This window comes from Bombus pyrosoma, linkage group LG11, assembly GCF_014825855.1.
Source record: "Bombus pyrosoma isolate SC7728 linkage group LG11, ASM1482585v1, whole genome shotgun sequence".
NCBI classification, from domain to species: Eukaryota; Metazoa; Arthropoda; class Insecta; order Hymenoptera; family Apidae; genus Bombus; species Bombus pyrosoma.
In genome coordinates, this window is record NC_057780.1 from 7,995,709 (window position 1) to 8,009,644 (window position 13,936).

Below are 13,936 nucleotides of genomic sequence, written 5' to 3' on the forward strand. Positions count from 1 at the left end.
AACGATACTGATACTCCGAGGCAAAACGACAACATGATTCGAATTGTCCTTTAGGTCATGTTCCGCTACAGGAGTATGTGCGTACGTAGCGTCTCGTAGAACAGAAGAATGCAACTGTTCCGTACGCATGGTGGTAAAGAAGATGGTGAGACGAAAAGAGAGCTGAGACGCGTACAATGTGCATCTACGAATATCTTGTGAATCGCATATTAAATAAATCTGAAGCTATTTTAATATCATTTCTACGTGTAATGTGAGTGTTGCTATACATTCATTTCAGCGATTAAGATCCACAACTGTTAACGATCTTCTTACGGAATTGCGAACTGTGTGTCATATAAAATTTCGATCGTTTATCTTACAACCTGATCGATGGTATGTTAAAATTGTTTCTAACAGATTTGTCAAAGTATCAAGTACGATTTTAAATATCATTGTTGCAATCAATCATGGTAGTCTCTCCATCAATTTGGAAGATTATTTCCTACGTTATATAACTCGACGAGCGGACGAGTGGAGCGCAACGAACTCGTCAAACAAAGAAGCTGCTGCATAATGCAACTGCTTCACGCTTGTAGATATCAATCTTTTTATCGTATCTATATTAACTTTGAAGAACGAATATATTCTGCTACAGCTCTGACAAAGGATAAAATCGTCCCCAGTAGCTCTCTATTTCTAATTTTCCAACTAATTAGTATTCGACCAAGAATAAATAAACGTGCATATATTTCCAGGAATATTTTTCCTCGATCGCCGCGAATCTTCAATTTGCAAAGGTTTCGCGTGGCGAGCAAAGCGGAAAACGAGTCACAGCGTAATCGATTCTAACTAGCCGTAGCAAGGTACGAAGAATTAAGCGAAACGTTTCAGACGAAACACGCTCGACGAGAACACAAGGTTTCCGTAAGGCAAGGGACAAACGGTAAAGCGAGGCGTGCTCGCAAAGACATTCCCGTGGGATTCTCGTGGCAAATGCGTGCCTTTTAGGCCGGCTGCACGCGACGTTTATTCCTCGCAAGCCAGCCTGTAATTGAATCTCACGAAAGGGGAACTTAAAATTTCAGCGACCGCTTTCACGTTCCCAGAGCTTCTGCTCGTTGTGTCCGGGATAGTTCGCGCGACCGTCGATGAATTTTTCAACGGACGAAGATCGACGCCCTGAACAGCTGACGGGATCACGGTTCCGCTTAATCGGTTTACTTCACCGTCGGCTACGAGCCACGCGACGCTCGTGTTCTATTTATGACGCGTGTTCCACCATCTCGTCCGTTTTCGATCGATCCATCTCGAGTTTCCAACTTCTTCCTCGCTGAAAACGAAATGCAAAACGGTTCGATGCGAACGTGCAGGGAATTAGAATATGTCTACCAAAACAATTGGTGACAGAGATTTTTATTAAATATGTGGCGCGAGGCAGACGATTTGTATATAAAATTGAGAAGATCGTATTTATTCGTATCGTAACAGACTCGTGTAAGCTTTGTAAAGAGGAAGCGCGTACGGTAGATCGTAAAAGTCTACGAACACCTCTTACATATGTAGAACATGATGGGAAAAACGTTAGCTCTACGCAGCTGTTTGACGTCTCAAAAACACGGTGTTAAAACGTCGAAATGATGATCTACTCGCTTCCACTTTTACTAAGAAGAAAAAGGTGAAAAGAAATAAAAGGAAATGTGCTACAAAAATCACATACGCCTGTTCCATCTGTTAGTCTTTCTTTCGCAAACGTGTTTTTTACAACAATGCACCTTCGTACAAACGCGAAAGCAAGTCTGTGAAATGTCGCGGTGCTTATCTCGACAGAACAAAATGGATCGTACGTAATTCGACAAAATAATATAAAAGAAAAAACATTGTGCGTCTATTATTTCCTCATAAAACGAAAGAAACAACTTAATACAACAACCTAATACACGAAGTCATTAAAACAATAAGCTTCGTTCATCTATTTATTTGTTCGTTTATTTATTTATTTATTTACGGAATAAATGCTTTCATATAACGCATTAAAAATAATTCCGTACCAAAGCGGGTTTCTTTGACGAGACAGCTAGAGAAAAGATGTTTTGTAGACTTTCTTGGCCGACTGTATACGTTCGAATCTCCGTCAGGTTTTACATTTCGCCAATGTTTCGGTTAAAAATTAGCCGACTTCCCGTGGATGTTTCGAAAGGCAAACCACGAATGTAACTCTCTCTTCGAGTTGAAAAGCAAAAAAGTGACGAATGAGTGGAAACACTCTCGAAACCTACTGTTACAATATTTTTGACAGCTCTTTCGCCGAAAGGATTTGCAACTGAAAGCGACAAACGTATAAAAATTGAATCTCTGACCGATCGATTGTTTACAGGGCCGATCACACTTTGTTACCGTTTGTTACGAAAAATATCACGGTTCTATTGTCTCGATGCCTCTCGTACAGATAAATGGAAAACGCGGATTATCGGTCGATAGATCCAGTTTGAAAAATCACGCAGCTGCTTCTGATTTGGTACGTTCCCCGCTTCTTCGCGATCTCTCGTCCGTATCCCCTTCCCCTCGCGGTTTTCGAGCACCCAGACAACAGCTAGCTCGCTGATGAATAAAGGATCAGCAAACAGGATAAAGGCGAGCACGATGCCTCTTAATGATTTCCTGGCAAGTCAGCGAATAAATTAATAATCAAGTTTGTCGTGGGCTTCCGTCGAGGAGCTGTTTTAGGAAAATTGCTCGTAAAGAACTTACCAAGCTGCTTCATTTAGCTTCTTTAAATTTAAAGATGCGATTTACAAAAATTTAAAGTCGAAACTCACCGTTCTCCGTTGAATATTTCTTCTCGTATTTTGTTATTCTGCGTTCCTGATCTCTGCTTCACTTCGCGCTTCTGATAACGTTCTTATTCATCGAATCATGGAACTTCGATCGTCGATGGGTTTGATTATTGAAAACATAAGACTCGAAAGAAATATTTCACAGATAACAAAGTGATCAACGTATTTTGTTGCCATGAAAACCAACAAAATCGTATCGAAGATTCGTGCGATGAGAAAAACAAAAATATTCCTCCCATAAGAGGATTGCGAGAAACAGCTCAGCTCAGAGCCTGCTAATGGAACGCATTCATGATGGAATGATTCACCAATCCCTTGTTACAAAAAACTACTACTTATTATTTTTATAATTTTTAATATTTATATTAAAAATAACCACTCGGTAAAAGCTTCGAATTTTTCTAAAAAAAAAAAAAAAAAAAAGAAATGTAGCCCCGTATCTCGACCTAGTTAATCTTCGCGATCGTAAAGGGCGCATCGGAGGTGAAAATGTTTTTCTCTCGTCCTTTTCCTTCTTTTTTTTTTTTCTTTTTCAAAAGTCTCCTCGATACTCGTGATTTTCCCAGCACCCTCGAAAAGAGTAGGTGGCGCGAAAGAGCCGAAGTATTTATTTCCAGTGCCCTCGAACCGTTTAATTTTCCGCGTGCTGTTCGAGCGGACCGAATAATTGGCCTCTGAATTCTCGATTTTCGTCCCTCGCCCATGCTCTCGCTTTTTCTCCTTTTTTTTTCCTCTTCGTGTTTCCCTCCGAGTGGCTGCCGGCTGCCAGCTACTCGGAAAGAAATTGCACGTTCCGTTGCTTCTAGAACGTTGAAAACTGAAATCCGCCTTTACCGCTTCTACACTCGATTCGAATATCGATGGTAGAAAAACCGCTTTATCGATGGGAGAACACTTCGAAAGCCGCGCGCCAAGTCGAACACTGTCTATTTAATAAAAGCTGTTCTCGGATGTACGCGACTATACGCGTAATTCGGCTTCCTCGTTCATGATTATTTCATTCGTACGATAATACGAAATACGAGTACTTTCCAAATACAGTAGAACATCGATTATTCCAACTGCTCGAGGGACATTAGCATATTCGAATAGAGCAATTTTCAGATAATGGAACGGTTACATTTCTCGCGTTCGTCTTCGTATATATAGAACATAAACATTATCTTTAAAAATTTCGTGCGATTTGGTAGATGCAAATTATAAGGCACTAAGAACGAATTGCAGGATTGTCATCGATAGCTCGAGGATTCTAAATAGAAAGGATCGAAAATGCTCCTTCGAAATTACGGACAGCTTCGCTCAGATTCCGTAACTGCGCTATAAAAATTCTACCATGTAACGAACACAGTTACCGAGTCTAAGGAAGGAAACGACGATGAAAACGAACTGTCTACCAACAGTCAAAGTTCATCGAGTACTATCGAAGGCAAGAGACGATAGACGCCAAACGCTTATACTCGAACAAAAAGATTGTAAATCGACATCGACGAACTAATAAAGTGTCGTTTTACGGTGGCACGAGACAACGTTTAACGCCCAGCGATGCGACTATAAAAATGAACTTTACGAGGAAATCGGACGATCCAGTATAGAGGTCGATAAATTTTATCAGATTTTCGTGTTTCTTGCGTCGACCACCTTGAAGTTTATCGATGAACCTAGCGTTCCGCCAACTTCTTTATGTGTTTTCCCAACGTTGCGCCGCTCGGGCGAGTGGAAAATTCACAGGAGATATTCGAAAAACTCCGCGAGACAGACTCTTCCGCCGGTGTATTCTACTTTTTTTGCAGAAACTACCAAGGATTCCGAGGATGGGATTCTTCGCGCCAACTTTCATGCAAATTACTCTTGGCGAAACTTCTCCAGACTTTCTCCTTGTCGCTGTCCGTTAATTTTAATTTCGATCCGAGATCCCACCGAGACAATATCTTTCTTGTTTGTCTTTTACAAAATTCAAGGCAATCGTTCTCAGCAAGGCGATATGACTGACCCAAAAGTATCGGAAGGAAGGTATGTGCTGTGCATTTTTAAATTTCATCGGCATCGTGGCGAGACTCGGCTGGTTTCTGTAGGGCGTTTAGGATGCCAAAGAAATACTGGGCTTTTTGTTCAACAGTACATTCATTAACAATTCTCGTTTTCGACTCTTTACGTACAACTCTCGATTTCGACTGCTCGGTCACAACTCAACCGTTTTCTCAATCCGATTCGTTTCTTTTTTATAAATTTTTAACGCGTTCGTTAGGCGTCCGCGATCGTTGCCACGTACTTCTTCCTCCAAGTATTCGGCGGAAGGACATCCCGGAGGGATATCGATGGCTCATTAGACCTCTTCTGTGATGTACTTTGTAGCGACGAAACTGTTGGAAAGTCCTTGTTGTCGAGTGCCGCTACAATTGTATTGATAAATTTCAAACCAATCGGACAAATTACAAAATATTTACTGCAAACATACGTTTAACAAGAAACCATCACACAGCATGAACAATTATTAAACGAGTAACAAGTGTTAAACATGGCGCTACTGAATATCGAGATTCATCGGTAATTGACTGTTTAATTTCTACAGAAATTTTCAGACAACCTTTCAACTTCACCGATATAATCGTGCTAACCGAATCTCATAACAGCACTAGTGAAATATCGAAAAATGTTTCGTACAGCATATAAAATGTACGTACGCGGTATGTACGTAATAGGCCAATAAACGTTCGAATACTTTCGCGAGCTACTGTAATAAAAAGAGAAACCTCGGTTCGAAGCTTAATAAACGATTTACAATTTCGAGGATTTTCTTTCATACAACTGACGAACCTTCGTTAACGAACGAGCGAAAAGAAAGAACGTCGAACGACGTTACGAGCTTTCCAAAAAGATGGAGCAACCCAGATTTTTTCGATGGGAAGGGGGGGAGAGGGGAGGCTTGGTAACAAGCTACTGGGAATTAATTCGACGAGTTCTCCGTACGTGAAGAAGCGTGGATACCGGATACGTGACCAGGTAGTCAGAAGTTGGGGAGAAAACGAGCGTCTGCTGGATAAGGTCCGAGGGTATGTGGACCTGGTTGGATCGACGACGTCGTCGCGTTCAGCCAATGCCGGAAATCGAGAGGACGTGCCTCGATATCCGTTCCTTATCGATTCTCCTCCTTCCCTCCACTTGCGCTTGCTCCTCTAATTCCACGAAACACACCTTCCAAAAGCTTGACCTCCTTCCGCTATACTTGCTCTTTCCCACGTTGGCAAAATAGAAAGCAAAAATCCTATGGCAAATAAAAGAAAGGGACACTGCGAAGATTGAATTCCGAGTAAAATGGAAAACCGTGTGCTAGACAGAATTCGAGCCAGGATCGTTTCGTCGGGAAACGACGACTGTAGTCGTTGATCCACGAAAACTTTCTTCTATAATCTCTTACTTCGTACGTATCTAGTATCAGGTTACTTGGGATAGCCGTAGCGAAGGTTAAGAAAGATTTGACGATAAATAGACTTTGCGCCGTCTATCGTTTCATCCGCTGAATTGAATTCCTTTAAATAAACTCTACGAGTTTCTAGAGTATCTCGTTTCGCGTGTGCGTCTTTCGAATGAATTTTGTACGGATCGGAAGAAACAATAACGAGACTATACGCGAGATGAACGTTCCAGCTACGATACGAAATTTCTTGGATATTTGAGCCATTCAACGTTATCTCGTTAAAAAAATATAACCTGTTTTCTCTTCTAAATTCTCTCTCGTATTCAACTAAGAGCAATATAATCGTTAGAACGTTTCATAAAGATTTATGTAATAAGAACGCGGACAAGCCGATATATTAACCGTTTAAAAGAAAAAACTTTCGAAAGAACTTTTACTTTACTTCTATCCGAGGTGAAATCCGATACGCCTTCAATTCTCCAATTTTTCCAGACATTTTCTTGAAACCTAAGACGCCCGTCTATTTTCGGACGACCGTCGACTCAATGGAATCGCGCAGACGTGGAATTCCCTGAAGAATAAATCATTCGGCATCCATTTCGCTGTCGATCAAACGGACAAATCGTTCGTCTTATTCTCTCCTTCGACATCTTCAAGTACCAACGTTACAAACCGGTTAAATCAATTCGAGATTCGACCGAGAGATGTTTGACAGAGGGAGGTGAACACGTGTCACGGACGAATGATAAATTTCACGCGTTTTCCACCGCAACTGCCAAGACGAATGCGTTTGTTTGCTTGCCAGCCGGCATTTCCTCTGTCACGTAAACAACCGTTTCGATTCTCACCGTTTGAAACACCGCGTGCTACGCAAGCAACGTTAAGTTCACCTAAAAATGCTAACCTAAATATTCCATTCTTTGCCTTTTCTTCTCAGAACTAAGTTCCTTCAAACGTTCATCACCGAGGACTTTACTCGAACAGGTCGATAACGGTGCCATATAAGTTTCACGCAAAAATTGGTGAATTTTCCCTAAAAAGTGTAATTCGACAGAAAATTCTCTCGCGAGAGAGAAAGAGAAAGTTAATTTTCTGATCCAACAAAATGCCAGCATTCCAAAGCGGTAAAATAAAGCCAAAGAGATCGCCGTAAAAGTTTATTCCAAAGTTTCGAGTTCAAAAAGTAGGAAAATTGAAGAAGAACGAGAATCTCCACGGAATTCGCAATTCTGTGGCTCTTCTGATTTCTCATTGCGATATTTGCTTTGTTGGCAGACGTTCCAACTTAAGCGCGCAGAGTAAAATAATGCTATATAAGGTCACATTAAAACCTGTGTGGACCTAAGGGATGGGGAACAGCGAATAATTTCAACATAGAAATTCTTCAACGATTCCAATCGAAAACTCTAAGATCCTTAATAGATGCACCTTGGTATATTACCAACGAGACGAAACATCGCGACCTTAAGATACCTACAATTGAAGAAGAAATATGCAAATTCAGTAATAGATATAACGTAAGAATTAACAACCACCAAAACCCACTAATTACTCGATTACTTGACACGACGGATCAGATCCGCAGGCTAAAAACACATTATCCTGTAGATTTAAATATTAGATTCAACTAGAATCAAACATACGATAAACATTTATTAAACACGACACAGTACCACGCCAGAATAATTCAATTATAATTCTCAATGAGAACTGATTGTAAAATTCTTGCAAATAGAAAAAAATACTCGCTCTGATCAACGTGCATTATTTTTAAAGTACTAATTTCCCATGTTTCAGACACGCACTGGCCGGTGTTCGTCTGCGTTCTAATGGCGACGACGGTGCTTTCCTGTCGGCAAAGCGAGTTCCAATGCAACAACGGGCGCTGCGTCGCCCTCAACAAGGTGTGCAACGTCGTCGACGACTGCGGCGACGGCAGCGACGAACCACGACAATGTTCTCGTGAGTAACAATCAAGCTTTCGATCGAATACACGAAGCTAACCTCTAGCCGTGTCCTTACTTTTGTTCGCTGACTTCCACCAAGTCGCGTGTCCGCCACAGTGGATCGAGTTAAACGCCGCCGGAAGCGATCAGACCCGACTGAAAATCGAGTTAGACCGTGATCGAGCTTTCTCTCGCGACGCCTGCGGCTCCTCAAGTTTCATCGACGAAACTTTCGGTAACTGTTGCGTGTCTCGTCGCACGATACAATTACGTCGTAATAAAATACGGTAAAAAATTAAGGAAAAGTTATTTCGTACGAACAGGGACGGCATGGACGATTTACCTTTGACTTTGCTGCGTTCTTTTGTCACGTTATCGCGAGCCAGTCGTACTTTTCTATCGCGTCAAAAGATATACCAAGTTTCAGCAAAATACGAAAGAACATAAAAGACAATGTTACCGTTGTACGGTGATTCTGCATCGTAATTTTTTCTAACGTTCTCTTAAAACGTTAAAAGCGTTTACCGGAATAAGATTGGAGCGTAAAAATTCAATGATCAAGTAGCAAGGTTAAATGACAGCGGAGTTAGGATTAAGATCGTTATAAAGAAATTTCCGGCTCTTGCACCGAATCGAATTAACTTGCAAGAATGAAAAATTCTCGAGAATCCGAGGCATTAAATCCCTTTAAAAAGCCTCGTCGGGAACTAAGTAGCAGAACCAGTTTAACGTTCAAGATTAACGTTGCACTTGCAGTTGCTTCTACTTTAAAGCGCTCTTCGGTCTTCCAATAGAATCGAGTTAGCTCGCGAGAATGAAATATCGCCACTCGTATAAACGAGAACTACTAAAACTACGGATGGATACCAAGAACATTGTCGTCGTATACGCGCATTCAGAATTTTAACGATCGAATCGGATTCGTTTGAAACGAACCAGACAATCGTCCAGATCCCCGAGATTCCAATTGATTCTCGCCACGTAGAGACTGAATGAGGAAAAGACTCGCGACCTTCTACCTTTTTCACTGAATCGAAACAATAATTAGTCGGAGATTCGTCGATTTTCACGGAGGAGAACGGTCCCCGGGGCAGATACAATCGCACCTCTTTCGACCTTTTCCATGCCACGAACATTTCGGTCGACTCATTGTCACGACGGCTGAATGCAGTAACCGATCCTCTCTCATTGTTCCTGCGGAGGCCGCGATCGAACCTCGTTTCAAAAGCCAGCAACTCAAAACGCGACCGTCCTCCCTTTCTCTATCGTGATTGCAGCAGACTCCAAAGAGTTTCTGCTTCGTTAGACCCCTTTTCTCCAATCTCCGTTATTTTTCCTCTGTATTTGTTTATCCCGACCCTCGCGGCCCACTCGTTTCGTTACGTTCGACTATAATCGAGTTTCGCGTCGCGCAAACGTTACCCTTTCGCGGCAAGAAAACGTATATTTCCCAAACTTGCTGCGAAACGTAATGTCCATTTCGCACGTCCTTCTCCACTCTCACGACTACGTACGATGAAATTCTTATCTTTGAATTGCAATTGAAATCTTCGGACAATGAGCGATAGAAGAATAATAGTAGGTTTGCTAACGGTAGGATTTATTTCAATATCGTTCACGCCAACGCAAAATCAAGTACGATACTCAGTCAGTTACATCGCGACCTTAAGATACCTACAGCTAAAGAAGAAATATGCAAATTCAGTAATAGATGTAACATAAAAATTAACAACCACCAAAACCCACTAGTTACTCGATTACTTGACACGACGAATCAGATCCGCAGGCTAAAAAGACATTAGCCTGTAGAATTAAACATTGGATTCAGCCAGAACCAAACATACGATAAACACTTATTATTCACGTTATAGTACCACGCCACAATAATTTACTTCTCAATGAGAATTGATTCTAAAATTCTTCCAAATAAAAAAAAATCATTCGTCGCTAACTCGTCTCGTCACAACGGCTCTCTTTCGACCACACTTCTTGACAACGCTGGCAACACGTCGGAGACACAATAAATCACGAAACTGATAGATCGCCGGTGATCTCCTCGCGTCGCATTTCGAGCGTTTCACGAATAAGGTGAAGAAATTGAACTTTGTATATGATAATAGAATTTATTATGCAAATCCAACAGAGTTACGGTTCAAAGTGCTACAGAATGATTCAAAGTATTACAAGAGACTGGGTCAAGATGTTTTAACAGACTGATTCGAGCGCTTATTTTGGAGGGTTTTTATACTATTGTTTTAGTCCCTTTGGAGGGGTTGTTGTTTGAGGTATCTCAGAGGCGCCTATTCCGTTACTATTTGTTTATTGTTTCGATGGCTGTGGTATGCAGGTTGTCTAGCCTACCCTATTACTGTTTCTGAGCGGATGGTCTTCTCGAGCGTGTGACACTGACAACACCAAAGAACCGCTCAACTCACTAACCGACTACCTTTTATATCCTGACTGCGGTATATCTGGCACGCCCATGTCCCATGATCAAGCAGACCTTCTGAATTACCCAGAGTTTTTCCCCCATACTACAATATATTTCAAGTAAAATAGTCAGCGGTCATAACTTTTGTTGCAACCATTCAGTTATTGTCTCTGAATGTACCAAGACGCTTAAGAATTATTCTTTGTTACATACGGATATTTTAACTATATAAATCGATTGTCCATCCATTAAATATCTAAGAGACTAACGATTGACTCTGCCTATCAGGATATTGACATGTTTGGTCAATCGTTAGTATCCTTTAGACACACTTTTGGATCTATGCTGTAATTATTTATTGTCAATTTAAACTTCTACGTCTACTTTTCTCTTTTTTCCTATTTTATGTATTCTATTTTGTATATACATACAGTGTCGTGAATAATTATAAATTCAACTCTATTTTTAGATTTTACGTAATATTAAAACGAGAATTGACAGAACCGTTTGTATAGTTTCGTATTATACTATAAAGCAAAACTAAAGATACAACAAACACAAATTTTCTTTCTTTCGAGTCTGGAAGAAATTAAATTTCCTTTTACCATTGATTACTCCTGCTAATTTATTAAGTACGCTATCTACTAACTTGTTTAAAGCTCCGTTTTGAACATCCACGCGGATTTTATTCTTTTTTAATCTCAACGACACTTTCTATAGCTGGATTTTCCTGATCGTAAAGAGGTCAATGCTGGTCATTGATAATTCCATTTCGAAATTTTGAAACCACTTTTCTCTAGTGACGATTGTATAAATAGTGTCTTGTCGAGTAATTGCCTTTTCGTCTTCCATTTCAGTTATAAACGGCAATAATTCGCCATATAACAGCTGGTACCCTATATCGTTCAATTTCCAACTCCTTCGATAATGGCACCAAAATCGGAAATGTCATAGATTAATCGAGGCGACAAGCCGCCGGCGCGATGACCACGCGACATCGTTCCGCCATTTGCTGTAAATAATTCCGAGCTGGTGGCACGGGTTCCACGCGATTTAACCCTTGGCAGAGTAGACCGTACGAGCCTCTGATCGTGCGACGCCAATGTTAATGGAATCGTCGAAACACAATGTGTTCGTTCGCGGAACAAACGAAATCTACTTGATCGGACGCGAAATATTTTATACGAATCGTTTTACAAACACGACGCTAAAAATCTCATTTCTTACACCATTCGATGGCATTCGGGTTTCGAAAAAGATTTCGAAAGAAATTACGAAACTACCTAACTATCGGAAGATAGGATTCGTAAATCGTTTTGACGCGATTGCAATTCGAATTGGTAGAGAAATAGAAGTACGATAAAAAAGAGAGAGAGAGAGATACAAAAGGATAAAGAATGGTCGGAAGGAAAAGGGAATTCGAAGAATCGTTCGATTTAAAACGAACGACTACGTAAAAACGTGGGAAATAAATTTTCGAAAATATGGAGGACAGTAACGAGCGTCGCCGTTTTACGAGATCCATGATGAAATCGTTCGGTCCACGAAAGACAGGGGATGTTTCCCTTACTCAGACGAGCTGCTATCGACAGACCGTGACAAAATGGGGGTAGTTTGCCCGGGAAATCCGCGAGAGCAAAAACGACCTAAACTCCCGTACGACCCTTTAATTCTCATGATTTATCCCTCAAGGAAAGTCCGTATCTCGCGCGTCTCGATCATTGAAAAGAGACTCGATGTTAACCAAACGGTTAACGAGAAACCGACAAAATAATTAAAGATATCTCGTTTGAAATGGAAAGAACTTGCTTGATTATTGCGATGAACTCGAACGAACTGGAACGATTCGTTTAACAAAGCGAATCGCGTTCGACGAACGATATCGGCCCCTGCAAATTGCAGCTGCAACTTTTATTCGCCGCTTCAAAGAGAACTAAGCGGAAGTCTCGTTCGCCGAAGCAACGACGAGGAAAGGGGATAGAGGCGACGCGTTAGGAAAAATATTTGCCTGTTTGTTCGACCCTGCCGCTCCGAGAAAACAGACGGAAAAATTAATGACACGACTTTCCCACCGTTTCATCGATCCTTCTGTAAAAGAAAGTTTCGAAACAGGCGGTGGAACGGGAAAGAACTGGGATGGAAAGCGATCAGGGAGCAAGTTACGTGGAAACTTTCGTCGCCCTTTTCACCAGATATCGAAGAAACAATGGAATATGAATGGAAAGCAACGAGATTACCTGATAACCTACTTTAAAGTTTCATGCAACGGAGCATCTTACGTAAGGGACTGGAAATGTTCTCGAATATTTTCTCCGAGGTATTTTACCAAGATTATAAAGTGGGAAGAAATATTTCCCCGTTAAAGAGAATTCGATATTTCAGACGCGTAAGGTATTCAAAAATTTACGGCAAAATTGGACTTTCTCGATTCTTCGTCGTGGATCGTTGTTTGGAATCGATTCAGAAACGAAAACGCTACTCAAAATTGAACGCGCATTACTTGAAAATATTATTTCACGCTTATTTCACGCTACGTTACAAACTCGTTAGTCGATGACTGACACGATTTTTCTACGACCTACAGTCACTTACGAAAGTCCGTATACGTCCCATCAAATATAAGATATTTTAAGCTACGGATAAAATCAAAGGTTTTGCAATTTCTAACGTAATTTTACTTAGAAAATTTTCATGAGTCGAATGTTTCATTTTTTCAATGTGCAACCACGTGGACTTCAAAAAATCGAAACTTTCTTCTGCGTTTTTTTAAAGCTCCGAACGTACAGAATACCGTGTTAAAATGGTATCTTGAAATTCTGAAAAATGGCTTAGTTATAACACCGAATACATTCTTTTATTGTAGAGAAAGATTAACCTAAAACCTTAAACGCGCTTTTCTCGAAACAATGTTTTTTGATCTTTAAACTCTTCATCCGATTAACTCGAAATCTTTATTGCATCTATATCTACAATGTGGCGCACAATTCTTTTGTTATCTTAATCGCTTGAATTTTTACAAATGTCTAGATTTAATCTTTTTTTCAGCGAAAAATACAATTACGTTCGTAACAAGCTGTCGCGTTCTTATTTTTCAAAATTATGGAAAAATCGTACGCTGAATCGAAGATACTCTACTTTCATATTAGTTCGCACAAGAATTTGTACCTTTTTACAATCCAAGCACATTTGCCACCGGGCGTAAGCACACAAAGTTCCGCCGGATATTCAACCAGATAACGTTCTACTACTCCGACGTTTTTAAATTCTATTTAAGAAAAAATCGATAAACACAGAGTTAAGACTGCCCATAAAAGTCTTGATCCTTTAG

At 40.6% G+C, this 13,936-nt stretch overlaps 1 protein-coding gene across 6 annotated transcripts in view; it reads left to right on the top strand.

Annotated features, from left to right (window-relative positions):
* Positions 1 to 13,936, top strand: part of LOC122572290 — a 182,210-nt gene that overhangs the window by 114,870 nt on the left and 53,404 nt on the right. For all 6 annotated transcript variants that reach the window (XM_043737090.1, XM_043737086.1, XM_043737088.1 and 3 more), the window contains one exon: positions 8,029 to 8,193. In XM_043737090.1, the coding sequence (XP_043593025.1) occupies positions 8,029 to 8,193 (165 nt within the window). The remainder of the gene's footprint in view (positions 1 to 8,028; positions 8,194 to 13,936) is intronic.